We start from the raw sequence: 13,735 nt of genomic DNA on the forward strand, positions 1-13,735 counted from the left end.
ACTACACAAATCTGGCCTGTATGGAAGAGTGGTGAGATTGTGGAATATTTGAGAGAAAAAATTGAATCCCTCTCTGCAGCTTACCACAAACGATGTACCGTGCAAAGCAAAAACACGGAAGAAGATGCTCTGTCTAGCCTAAAGTCAAACATTTTGGCCCATATTCAAAATGCTATGTGTGACAGGAAACTAATCTACTGACCACACCATGCTCACATGGTGGCAGCATCACGCTGTGGGGATACTTTTGCTTCAGCAAGGAAAGGAAAACTGGAAATAGTTTAAAGTGAGATGGATAGTGACGCAGGGCATTTCTGGAAGAAAACCCATAGAGGCAGCAAAAGATTTAAGACTATATAGGTGGAGGCCCCCTTTGCAGCTGAACAGTGACCCTTAATGTACAGCCAGGGCTACAGTGGAATGGTTCCGATCAAAAAAATATATGTGTATTAGAGTAGCCTAGACGTAAATCTATATATTTTTTGTTAAGATTTCAAAACAAAAGTTTACAGACATTTCCTAAAAATCTGACTGGGCTGGAACTATTTTACAAAAGAATGGGAAGAAAGTTTAATCTTTAGATGAGTAAACATAAAAAGTCATACACCAAAAGACTTGCAACTGTAACTGCAAGGCCAAGGTTGAGTCAAAGCATTGACACATGGGGTCTGATTGCATATGCATGCCACATGTTTCAGATCTTTATTAGTCTCAAAAAAATATAAAACATGCTCAATTTATTTCTACTTCCCAATTATGCACTAGTTTATGTTGATAAACTGCAAAAATACCATATAAAATACATTAAGGTTTGTGGTTGTATTGTGACAAAGTGGAAAATGAGTTACCTGGAGAGACTACATTTCCCCAGCTCTATCTTCCATTCATTTGTTTCCATATTCCATTTAATGCTGAAGACTTTTCTTTATCAAAGAGCTTTATCTTTTCTTTTCTTTTTTTACATTACATGCTAACAAACAAAGGTATTAATCTACAATAATAATATTAATATTTATTAAATAAGAGAATGAATAACAGAAGAGAGCCCTGCGATAGACTGGCGACCTGTCCAGGCTGTACCCCGCCTCTCGCCCACTGACAGCTGGGGATAGGCACCAGCACCCGTCGCGGCCCCAACAGGGATAGACGTGTTAGAAAATGAATGGATAACAGAGGAGAGACAGATAAACAAACACAAAACAACACAAATAAATAATAATCATTATCTTCATTTTGGCAGTTCTCTAATATTAGTTGTGATGGAGATAGGCACCAGCACCCCTCGCGACCCCATGACAAATAAACGTGACAGAAAATGGATGGATGGATGGATGGATGGATGGATGGATGGATGGATGGATGGATGGATGGTGTGATAAATCTAGGGCCACAGATATTTTGGGAGGAAGTGGGGGAATCCCATTTTCCCTCTCCACTCCCTGGTCTTTGTTTCCTCAGTGGCATCAACTCCCCAGCAATGAAAGGTTGTTTATAATTACAAAATATATTTCATAAAAATATTCGAATTTATTTATTTTTAGTGCTGATTGTTGTTCCATTGATATCTGTTGCATGAGAAGATCTAGCCATTGTGATGTACTGGTTCTTTTTGTGTTTTACCAGTTAAGCAGTATTGTTCTCTTGGCGACTAGTTTTTGGGTTTGTTTGGAACTTAGGTTCAATTCTTCAAGATTACCATCTGATTACCAAGTAGACAGATGGAAGGGGATAGTGGGGTGTTGTGGCCAGAAATTTGAGAAAGTTTGATGATTATTTCTTTTCAGAAATGTTGTATTGGTGGACAGAGCCAGAATGCGTGGAGGTGGTCGTCAGGTGTGTTGAGTATACAGAGCGTGCAAGTGTCTGATTCTGTGAGTCCCATGGCGTGCATCCTGTGCTGTGTAAGGTGAGTTCTGTGAATAATTTTATATTGTATTAACCGTTTATTGGTATTGTTGGTCACAGTGAAAATGTTAGGGCAGCCACTGTTCCAAAAATGTATTATCTGTGTGGATATTAAGGTCTTTTCCCCACTTGTTAATCAATTTGCGATTTTATTGAAGCTGTCTAATACTGACGGTTCTCCCAGCCAGGTGAAAGTTATTGATGTCTACTTTTGTTTTGATGGATTGTTTTAATTGATTATATTGAAGACATTGTTTCCTGTCAATGTTGTATTTATCAATGAGCTTTGAAATGTTAAGACGTTATGCTTGTCAAAGATGTGGTGAAGGTGTGTGGTGCTTTTTCCCTTGCATTTAATTCCAGACAGGGATGATTTATTTGCGGCGAAGTCCGGATAATTCCAACTGAGTGTTTAAGTTGTGGGTGAAAATGTAGAGTTTTTCATTTTCTTGATCTTCCACCAAGCTGTCTGAGTTGCTGTGATTGCTTGGTTTTTAAAACAGCTGCGATGTCTAATTGTGTTGCTAATGAATTGTAAGTCTTTTGTTAACATGTCTTTGCAGTCAGATTGTTTGATCTCCAGTCATGGGGGAAAGTGATAGGTTGAGTGTGTCCATTTGATGAGGTATTGTAATCGGTTAGTTGAGTAGTAGTGGTGGAAATTTGGTGCTTCTAAGCAGCCTTGAAGTTTTGACTGTCTTAGTGTTGTTTTAGTCAAGGTTTTGACTAAAATGTCTCCACTGTGAGATCAATAAAGTCTATCTTATCTTATCTTTATTTTTCCGGTAAAAAGATGTAATTGTGTCCAGAGTGGTGAAAAAGGCTGCTGTAGCTTGAGTAGGGGTCACAGAAAATAAATAGTTACGTTTTGGTTATATCATCATCTTAACGGTGTTAATGTGTCCTATAACTGAAAGGGGTACTATCATCCATCATTGTAAATCAGCTTTTATTTTTTTCAGTTGAAAGGTAAAATTCAGGTGGAACATGCTAGCAGCTTGGGGGAGACCTGTATGCCTAAATATGTAATCTAGCCAGTAGATGGTGGTAGGTGAAGGATCTGTGATGAGTGAAAATTGGTGTCTCCAATTTATTGTGTATCTGAAATTTTTGAATATGTATTAATGACTTGGGTGAGTTCTTTAATTGATTTTTTGGGGTTTTGTAGGAACAGTAGTACATCATCTGCATAAACTAATTTTGTGTATTACATTCTTGGTATCAATGCCTTCAATATTAATGTTTTGACGAATGGTTCGATGAAAAGTGCCAGTGATGAAGCTGATAGTGGGTATCCTTGTCTAGTATCTCTGTGAAGTGTAAAATGTGTCAAAATTAGGTTCTTTGTTATAATTGCTGCTTTGGGTTTGTTGTAAAATGTTTTGATCCATTGAATAAATGAAGAAATGTTCAGTTTACTTTGTCAAATGTTTTTTTTTTTCAGCATCTAATGATATGATGGTTGTTTGATGGTTACTTTGGTGGGTTAGATGTATAAGGTTGAAAAGTCCATGTGTGTTATCTGAAGAGTGTCTGCCTTTAATAAATCCTGTTTGGTCTGGGTGAATAAGAGATGAGATTAGTGATCCAAAGCGGGGTATTAAACTTTGCTGATTATTTTAATATTGGCTATCGGTCAAGGAAACAGGTGTGTAGCTGGAGCAATGAGTAAGATCTTTGTTTGTTTTGAGGGGTAATGAGATTAGTGCTGTATTGGCGTGTTATGGGTTGAACTGATTGTATTTTTTAATGAAAAGTCTTTTAACTTGTTTTCTTTTTAATTAGACTAACACATTTTTATAAAATGTGTTATATTCGTATTAATTTATGTCATATTTTCTTTGTTTTGAATCAGGCGTAGTTTCAGAATGTAAAGCACTATCAGATCCTCTTGTGTTGAAAAGTGCAATATGAATGATTCAGATTTTTTGTCTGTTTCTACCTCTGTTTTTCACAGAGATGAGGACAGCAACAATCTAATATTGCATTTGTACTGGCTACCCATGCCGTGTTTATCTATAGGCCTATGGGTGAAGGGAGTAAAGAGGTGGATTAAACCAGGGGTTCCCAAAGTGGGGTTCAGGACCCCCCAGGGTTTATGAGACACCATCTGGGGGTTGCGAGATGATCCAAAAATTCTGACTTTACAATGTCAGAAATATACCTGTGTTGATATAGTAAATTTGTGCTTTTGATCATGGAAAAAGATTTTTTCTGGAAAATGTTGCTGTTTGCGACATCAGAACTGTTTTTTTCTTGCAAAAATGTGAAAGCAATCTAAACATTTCTGAGATTTTTGTGGAAGTTTACTCCTCTGTGGCCAATAAATAGTTCGCTTTAACCTCCAATGGCCCGTAGAGTACATGTCTGGGAAGATCCGAGAATTAAGTCATAATATTAGGTGTACAAGAATAAATAACATTATGAGAATAAAGTCATATACTAGAATAAACTCCTGATATTACGAGAATAAAATATGTAAGTTTCACAATTGTTTCAAAATTCCGACAATAATAATTTGATGCAGATTTGCTAAAAATATTTAGTATTTCTTTATTTGTGAAACTGATACCGAAGTAAAACTTTACAAGATGCTCAAGACTCCTCGTTTTACCACAGGGGGAAGACTGCACTTAATTCTATGACTTTCTTATCAAAATTTTATAAAACCAGAAAAAATAAGCTCCCCGGTTTCTGGCGCTGTTATTTTGGGGAGTCGCAGGCTGACAAGTTTGGGAACCCCTGAAATAAACTAATTTTCTTTTTCCATTTGGTCTCTGTTTTACCCCCCCCCCCCCCCCATTAAACCCTCAGAGTAACCAGCGTGACAGAACATGCAAATAAAACCCACAAGCATGCTTTTAATTCAAGCCAGAAACACTTTTTTGTAAGCCACACGTCTAAGCCAAAAGTCATAATTAAAAACATATTCACAAAACAACGCATAAAGTGCAGGCGGACATTAAATGACACCTGCGTCTCTTCTAAAAAAAAAAAAAAAAAAAAAAAATGGGGGGAGGGGTTGAGAACAGATGTTGCCACGCTGTCAAATCTGCTGCTTTTTGACAATTGGACTAAATGTAGACTTCGCCTCCTTCCAGCCAATGCGCGTTCATGTCGTCAAAGTATCGAATCGTCTCCGCTCCGGCAGAGGTTGTGTATCGCCTGGGCTCCTGGGAGTCATGCGTTGATGTCTGAAGTAAACGGTAAAACTCTTAAAAGTCCAGCTTTCGTAATAACGTACTTCGGAAAGGTGTTATTGGTGTTCGACGGTTATCGCGACTCGGCTAAATTTGACGCGCACCAGCGTAGAAACGCGAGGATTCCCGTTTTTAACGTCAGGAAGCTAGCTGAAGCGACGTCAGTCTTAGTAACATTTGAGCAAAAAATAGAGATTTGTTTCGCTGCTTTTGAAATACAGTAATGTTAGAAATTGTTATTTTTTTTAACCAGGTAATTTGAATTACTATGGGTGGTTACATTTGGCATTGACGGTGAACTACGTGTGTGTTGCTAGGGCTGTAATGAAGTACTGAGGAATCGACCGGAATTCAAAATGGCGTTTGACGGGCATCAGACCACTTTGGGAAATTCTCTCTTCCAAACAAGTCAGCGTCAGGTAAGTTAAAATTCCGACTTTTTATACAGTCCGTTGTAGTTATTACACAACATATCTCCCAATATAGGATTTAATTGGCTTAAAGCAGCTTAAAACTATTTAAACCAAAAGAAGTGGATACTTCTTTATAGATATGTTAATTTTCCGATTATAAAGTGCCTACAAAACATTTTTTCCCCGACATTCTTGGTTCAGAAAAGCAATTTTAGTGTGTATTTTCTTGGACCTTTTCTAAATTCATAATTTTTTTGAATGTTGTGATTAATCAACCATGAGATAATCTACAAATAGCAGCAACATGCATTTTATTTTACTTATTCCCCTTAAAAAATATCAACTGCTCCAATCAACTTGTATTCTTATTTTTAGAGAAGTGCACCTCCCCCCTCCCCCAGCCATTCAATTAAAAAAGTGAAACATATTACATGTAAATTAATCAGGGGTGGCCAGCCAGAGTAAAATCCAGCAGCATTGCAAAGAGCTGCACAACAAATTCCCCACACATTTTTAAATTAGTCAGGTACCTTTTAATAACGCGCACCTGTGCAATTTTTTACATTTTCATATCAGAGTTTCTCATTCCTTTAATGGGTTATTTGAAAAATTAAAAGCTCTGAAGCCACGAAACGCCAAATTCACACTAGAAGTGGAAGAAGCGTGGTCAGCACCGGGTCAAACGTGTTTACACCGGGTGCAAAAAGGTTTCTGACCCTTCTGATTTGTAATTCCAGTTCACGTGGAAGGAGGAAAGTAGCGCTGTTGTTGAATCGACTCTCTCTCTCTCTCTCTCTCTCTGTCTCTTTTAGTCAGGAGATAATGTGATGGATAACAGTGGTTGCATGCCAGTCCCCTTCATTCCCAACCCCGTTGCATCCCGTTTGGAGCATATGGATGTGTCCTGGTCTCAAAATGATCAGTATGAACTCGGCTTTGACAAGTCTGCCATTAAAAACAGGTATTATTATGATTATTATTGTTATTATTATTATTATGATTATTATTATTAAGTGCGTAGTTCATGTCATTGTTGGACTGAGGTTACTTTTCAGTTGTTTTTGCAGAGGTAAAGTGCTGCGTAGAAATTTAGTTTAAATAAAAAGATGATTAATGAACACAAAATGCACTCTTGACGTCAGAATTTAATTTCCATTGAAGGAAACCGACTGATGCCAACTGTGATGGCGAGGCAGATCTGCAGGGTCTTGTTTCTAATATTTTGGGCGAAGCAGATTCCCAGGATTGCGTCTACAGTGAAAGGTACTTCAGTGTTTTCATGTGTTTATACTGGGTTTATATAGATGGCCGTATGGGTTGGGACATCTGCTAGGGCTGGGCGATAAATCGATTTAATCGATTCATTCGAATTTACAATTCTTTAAGATTTCATTTTTGGAAAATCTGGATTTTATTTTGCCAATACACTCATTGGGTTTCCATGAAGAGAACAGCATGTGATGCTGAATATATGTTTAGGCAAATGTATTGTCAAAATATTGTTAAGTGGAAACTTTTTTTTACCATAATACGAGGTACTTCATTTACTTATTTTTTTTTTTTTACTTAGTTTGATGTTCACAAGTTCAGTGAAGCCTGTTCTTAGCTCAATGTGTAATACCACTAGCAGCAAATGTTTTGTTATATTTTCATTGTTTATAATGGCACGGCTGCCATTTTGTTTTACAAGCATGTTTCACAGCTTGTTTTTAGTTGCACTTTGAATTCAGGTCAACTCCCTGACGAAATGCTTGACATAAAAGCAAGGTTTTAAAATAATTTTTTAATTTCTTTTTATGAAACAAAAAGGAGGAAAAATCGATTAATCGGATTTGGTATGATTAAAATCTGAGATTTATTTTTTAATCCATATCGCCCAGCCCTAACATCTGCCTGTGTGATAGTGTTAAGTAAATTAGTCACATGTTCCATAAACGCTGATAATGAATCATTTCAATGATCTTCCTTAAGCCTACCTACATACCACCTCATCTGGTCTCCAAAGACGCTGGAAGAGGAGTTGTCGCCGTATTTTCCGCCAGAGCCTGAACCATTCAGCAACCCTTCCTTCATTTCAAACCATCTGCCCCATGAGACCTTCGGGAAAGCACAGCAGCCAGGAGACAAAGAGGTTAATGATCTGTGTCAGCTGTTCAGCGGCCTAGCCAGCAACCAGCAGTGGTCTTTGACTTCACCGAACGGAGGCACTTGTTCCGTCCGTCCTCAGAAGCTGCCGCCAGGTCTGCCGTTGCCCAGCAAGGTAACCGCCGACCTCTCACAGATGCAACAGTACGAACACGCCGGCATGCCACCGTACGACCTCAGAGGGAACGACGCGCCTTTGAAAAACCTCCCCGCTCACAGTGACGTCTTCAGACCTCCAAACGAGGCGCGCCAGTTGCACCTTGATGACTTGCGTGAAGACGCCTACAGCCAGAAGAGCGGGAACCCGTTCTTTAACGAGAGCGGCGCACCGGAGGACGTGAACCAGCTGGTCAGCAGTTTCCAGTCGTTCATGCCGGCCGATCGTGACGGCGGCTGTTTCGGAGACTTTTCAAGCACGCGCAGGCCGGCGACGGACACGCCCAGAGAAGGGCCGTCTCAGCCGCGTAGGAAATTCAGCGATCCTGCAAAGGAGCTGTTTGGCCACTTGGACCCGACGCGGAACGGAAGGATCGGAGAAGCGAGAAAACAAAACTTTAAACTTGATGACTTCCAGGATCTTCCCGAGTTCAGCTCTGAGCACATGGAGTACCTTCAGAAGCCAAAGGCGCTCTCGGCACACCTGAGCTTCCCAAACCAACGCCTGAGCAAGACGATGACGCACGCAGAGAATCATAATCTAACCGTCAACCAGTTTTCAAAAGCGTATCCCAGGCAGAGCCAGAAAAAGATCAAGCCTCAAATGGAGAAAGAAAACAAGATGGCGCAAATGCCTGCTTTTGCAGAGGAAGGCTTCGCTAGGAGGCAGCAGACCAATACCCGCATGCCAGAAAGAGACAAACAACCCTTCTCACAGAATCCATACCTGGATTTCCAGGGCAACGTGCAGTCCCCGAGACGTGACGGAGAAAACATCATGATCAGCGCTGGGAACGTCCAGCAGTTCACACCTCTGCCGTATTCTCTAAATGACCTCATGAGATACTCCAGCATGGCCTTAAACTCAAACCTGAGCCCCAGGTACATACTGCCCCGTGAAAAACGCGGGCCCCGCGGGGACGTGAACGGCACGGGGCCCGCTAAAGACGCCGCAGCGTTCAACCCCTTCATCAGCGACCCGAAGAGCCACAGAGGGGAGAGCACCTATCATGGCATGGCCTCAGCTGTGACGGCTTCACCTATGATGAATCAGGGAAGCGCCGCTTTCCACTTCCACTTCTACCTGGATGAGTGTTACGAGCAATGTAGGAGTTTGGAGAAGGAGAGAAAAAAGGTAGGATTTTCTTTTTTCGGAAGATGTCATTAAAAAAAGGCAGTTCATCCTGACATTTTAATTTGCCCTCAGGATTATTCTAATGTTGTATTTCTTTATTTTGTCTCATTTTAGATGGAGGTCCTCCTGAAAAAAGCGTTTCCTGGGAGAAGGACCCCCGTGACGAGCAACAACAAACCCCCCAAAACTCCACCAAGACCCACAAGAGTTGACTACCTCATCGTTAATCAGATGAAGGAGCAAGCAAAGGTAATACTTGACTCAACACTGCCACCTGCAGGTGAGCTTTGTAGTGGCAGTCTTGTTATTTATTTGTCTCATGGCAACAGGAAGGCAAATGGTAGCTGATTATTAAACAGAAAATCCAACATTGTCCTTCTTTAGTTTATTTTTTTCAAATCCTGCAACCACTGCTATGACATGCAAATTACTATTGCTGTTTTACTTTTTTTTTTTTTACCTAAAATTTAATTGTAGCCTAGTAATAAGTTAATATATGCTCTTTTTTAAACATTTTGTATTAAATGTTGCTTTTAAAGGGACAAAAGCTTATAAATCAGTAAGTGCTGTTGTTTTTACTTGTTTATACCTGGATTTTAAAGACCGGCGAGTGAATATCTTTTTTTGTAATAACGTAGGTGCCAAGCCTTTTCGATAGAATGGAGTATCTCTGTGGCGTCCCCCTGCATGTCAACATCCAGGCGGCGCTGAAAAGGCACCACATGGCCGTCTGCGTCGCCCAGACCAGATGCAAGGACAGTGGAAACGTGACGAAACAGCTGCAGCAGGGAACGGATTTCATTGAGGACAGAGGTAATTATTCTCAGCTGCACGGTGCTTTTACCTACTCTTTTAAAAGATGCTCATAGTCCCCAACTGGCTTCTTCTTTTGAAGATAACCTGTTGATGGTCATGGCGCTGAAGGACCTGGCTGCTACCACCAAGAGGCTGCGCACCGCTCTGTGGTGCGCCCTTCAAATAACGCTGCCCATACCCATCAAGACTCAGGACCACGACATGTATGAGCCCACATGCCCCGAGAGAGACTACGCTCCTTTACTGGGCGCAACGATTATCTAGATACAATAGAGAGATTTTAATAAGGTCATAGAAACAGATAATTCTGTGGTATTAAATGAGTGTATAACATTTTAATGGGAAAAAAAAAATGGATCATAAATGAGATCTGCAGCTTGAAGCCTGAAGATATCCGATTTTTCACCATTGACCTTTTTGCCCTGGAATTGCATAAAATGCAATTTACAATTTGCAACTTCTTACATTTATGCAATTAGTGTCCTCTCCAGATCAACACAAATCTTGTTCCATCAATTTCATTCAAAGACTTTATTTATTTAGAAGATGCCAATGAACTCTTCGTTTTATTTATTGGAATATAGTAAAACCTCGGTTTTATGAATTCCACACTATTGGATCACTTAGCCAGTATTTTAAAATTAACACTAAATTCTTTTCAGTTATGTTGAAATAAGAGCCTTGATATTCTTTTTTTGTTTAGTGTGATTTTAAATATTGGAACCATATTAAGACTCAATGTATTTAAGTATTTTAATTACACTACTTATTAAAAAAAAGCGAGAAAAGTATCAGTGAAATAAGAGTTCTCCAAAGTGTTCAAGGTGTTTTGCTCATTAGATAAGTGTTATGTATAAAAATTTAAATTTTGGTTTCAAAGGTTGAACTGTTCTAGTATTTCAAACGTTACATGTTGGTGTTACCTTTTTGTAATCGGCCAGTTTTACTCGGTAAGATTGTTAAAATCTTAAACATTTAAATGCAGCTCTAGAGATCACATTGTTAGCAAAATACTAGTTGAAGTGTGACTTTTTTCAAGGCGTCTGTATTTAACTTCTGCATTTGTGAATGTTTTTATTCATGTTCTGTTTTCTAAATTATAAAATAAACACACTTTTCTGGGAAAACTTCTTTTTTTTTATTAATACTTTTAAAAAGACACCTCAAAACATTTGAATTTTGAAAGTTACACATTTGAGGTTAGCACATATTGTTCTTACTCGCTGTCAAAATGCATAGACGGTAAAACCAAAACCTGATGCAGGAGAAGAAAAAAAAAAAAAAAAAAAGAAAAGCCGACAACTTGCTGTTGAAGGTTGTGGAGAAATATCCAGAATTTCTCAGAGGCTGGCCCTGAGAAACGACTGGAGACGGGCCAGCAGCGGTGCGATACAGCTGTCATACCAAATGTAAGTTTTAGATGTGTGAATTTCAGCTCTGCACGTCCAGTGTTTCTCACAAATGAGAAAAGCGTTACCAAGCATCTGACAAACACGACTTAAACATGAGGTTCAGTTGTAGAGAGAAGAACACATTGCTAGATTTCACTTGTTCTTTAGTTTTCTTGCAAAAAACAAACTTTTTTTGACCAAAAAGCATCCCCCTCTTCTTAAACTCTTATCTTTTACGTTCACCTTTCTGTGTACGTTTCTTCTCTTTCTCTTTTCTGTCTTGCTTGGCTAGTTTGTCCTTCTCCCGCTGCATTTTGTCCCCTTCCTTTTTCTTCTGCGCATCCTCTCGAGCCTGGTCACGCTTTTGCTTCTGCCTGTTGAGCACCTCTTCCACGTTGGTGTTCCTGAACAGGGCTGACGGCAACAGTGAAGGACCACCACTTAGAAAATTCACCTCGCTATTAACTACATACGTATAACTACAACAGAGTAATGAAATATCACGAACGGTTCAAGATGACGCTAAATAAGTGAACGGTCATGAAGGATACATTTGGATTCACTTCCAAGAAGATCCACTCCAGCCGCTGGCTCCCCTTCTGCTTCAGTGCTTTTGTCAAGGAAAGGGTTCACATCTGAAATCCGACTGCTCTGGGTGAAAGAAAAACATTTTGCCTCCCCTCTCTTTTCGTGATTATGCTCATAGGCGTAATGGGACAGTCATGAATGTCAATGAGAGACGAACACGTCACACAAAGTGAGCGGTGGCCCTACTGTCATGGTCACCATCAAGGATATTCCTCTTCATCCGTCACATTGGCGTATTGAGCGAGAAGGGCCTCTTTCCTCTTCTTGGACTCCTGGGACGGCTCCTTCTGTTTCACGACGATCTGAGCCTGTTTTTCTATCATGCTGGCTATGGCCTGCACCTCAGCTAAGAAACGGGAGACAAAACAAGTCACGGTGAGATAAAACGCAGCGCTTTGGTTCAGTGACTGTCCTTTAAAGTAGTTCAAGAATCTTTATCATCCCCGAGGACAGAGTACGTGCAGCTCCACTGCCACCTGTGGCTCTTTTTGCCCGGAGGTTTCATTTTGTGGGTTTATGGAAATCAGACTCTGCTGACACAACAGGGAGCTGCTATTTTACAGAATATCAAAAAATGGGAGGTTAAATGACCAAAATCCTCCAGACAGACCTAGCTATAGGGGGTTGATTCATTTCAGAAAACTACATTTTGAAAACCAATTAATCCTTTGATTTTTCTTGCAATCAGATGGCATTTTTCTCTAAAACCAAACATTAAATCCCAATTGCCATGGCACCATCAGTATGCACAATATTCCATTTGCAAAGTACTGCTGGGGTGGCTGTATAATTTTCCTTTTAATTCAATTCTATTTTATTTATAAAGCACCAATTCATGATACATATCATCTCAAGGCACTTTCCAAAGTTAAATTCAATGAAATTATACAGGTTGGTCAAAATGTTTCTTTCCTATCTAAGAAAACCCAGCAGGTCGCACTGATTCTTGACAAGCAGCATTCACTCCGTAGAGCCACAGTGGACAGTCGTCTGCACTGTTGATGGCTTTGCAGCAATCCCTCATATTGGGCAAGCATGAAGCGACAGTGGAGAGGAAAACTCCCCTTTAATGGGAAGGAAAAACCTCCAGCTGAACCAGAACCAGGCTCAGTGTGAGAAGACAGAGCAGAGACAAGGAAAAGCACACATTGATTCAGGAATCCTTTCTATGTTATGTGGTAATAGCGGGTGATCTGTCTTCCCTGGATGTAGTCACAGGTAAATACCTACTATAAAAAAAATAAAAAAATAGAACAAAAAGGTAAAATATGAAATAATTTGGAATAACTTTTAGGTTCCCAGACAATATGTCCAATTGCACTGACTTATTTATTTATTTTTTTGCCATTTATGTCTACAACAGATATTAGTTTCAGTGACTAGAGGCTAAAGCTCAGAGTGGTGAGAAAAATTGTAAAGACTGAAGAAAACAATCACCTTAAAATTCATAGATATTACATTTCAACGTTTCCCTGAGATTGTGCAGCTATCTGTGTTTTTTATTTAACCCTCACATTATGATGTCATGTGGAACACCGGATAATCCATCCAACAAGTGATTACTTTTAACAGATTCGTTGAAATATGATTTATGATCAATCCCTTTAGCTACCGTCATCGGTGTTTCGTCTGGCAGCCAGTCGGTCACAACACTCCTTCCACTCATTGATAATCTGCTTGCAGACCTCCTCTATGGCATCTTCGTCCTAAACAAAAGAGATAGAAAAAAAGTGGTCATTAGATAATAATGCATTAATTAAACGGATACAGCCTTTGATCGAGAAAATTGTTATGTGAATTGTTCCATCAGGATTTAAATGGACTTCAACTCGGGTGGGGGAAATTATCAAACGACCACCACTCTGAATCCAGAACAAAGACAGTTAATTTTAAATCCGTGTTAACTTAATGTCAGCATTTAGTTAACACAGAATTACACTTTCAGTTAGCTAACGCAACTACTGGGTGGGGTTCAGCCAGGCTGGC

The 13,735-nt window shown here is 39.7% G+C and overlaps 3 protein-coding genes across 4 annotated transcripts in view; 1 reads left to right on the top strand and 2 right to left on the bottom strand.

The window, feature by feature from the left end:
* Positions 1–13,735, bottom strand: part of LOC105932732 (myosin, light chain kinase 5) — a 44,064-nt gene that overhangs the window by 25,889 nt on the left and 4,440 nt on the right. The window lies entirely within an intron of this gene.
* LOC118556552 lies at positions 4,993–10,889 on the top strand. Its single transcript, XM_036148015.1, has 8 exons — positions 4,993–5,111; positions 5,423–5,524; positions 6,331–6,479; positions 6,680–6,781; positions 7,490–8,954; positions 9,069–9,203; positions 9,593–9,767; positions 9,850–10,889. Exons 2-8 carry the CDS (start codon positions 5,462–5,464, stop codon positions 10,032–10,034), a joined length of 2,274 nt encoding a protein of 757 aa, XP_036003908.1. The 5' UTR covers positions 4,993–5,111; positions 5,423–5,461; the 3' UTR covers positions 10,035–10,889.
* Positions 10,885–13,483, bottom strand: LOC118566281 (coiled-coil domain-containing protein 43-like). 2 transcript variants are annotated; one of them, XM_036147826.1, is made up of 4 exons: positions 13,362–13,483; positions 11,960–12,095; positions 11,713–11,768; positions 10,885–11,575 (listed from the first exon to the last, which is right to left on the bottom strand). In XM_036147826.1, the coding sequence occupies exons 2-4, from the start codon at positions 12,070–12,072 to the stop codon at positions 11,388–11,390; spliced, it is 357 nt and encodes a 118-aa protein (XP_036003719.1). In that variant the 5' UTR covers positions 12,073–12,095; positions 13,362–13,483; the 3' UTR covers positions 10,885–11,387. The 2 variants fall into 2 exon arrangements, with proteins under 2 accessions (XP_036003719.1, XP_036003720.1); XM_036147827.1 differs by lacking the exon at positions 13,362–13,483 and having other exon boundaries at positions 11,713–11,812; positions 11,936–12,051.

This window comes from Fundulus heteroclitus, chromosome 16 (assembly GCF_011125445.2).
Source record: "Fundulus heteroclitus isolate FHET01 chromosome 16, MU-UCD_Fhet_4.1, whole genome shotgun sequence".
In the NCBI taxonomy this organism is placed as follows: domain Eukaryota; kingdom Metazoa; phylum Chordata; class Actinopteri; order Cyprinodontiformes; family Fundulidae; genus Fundulus; species Fundulus heteroclitus.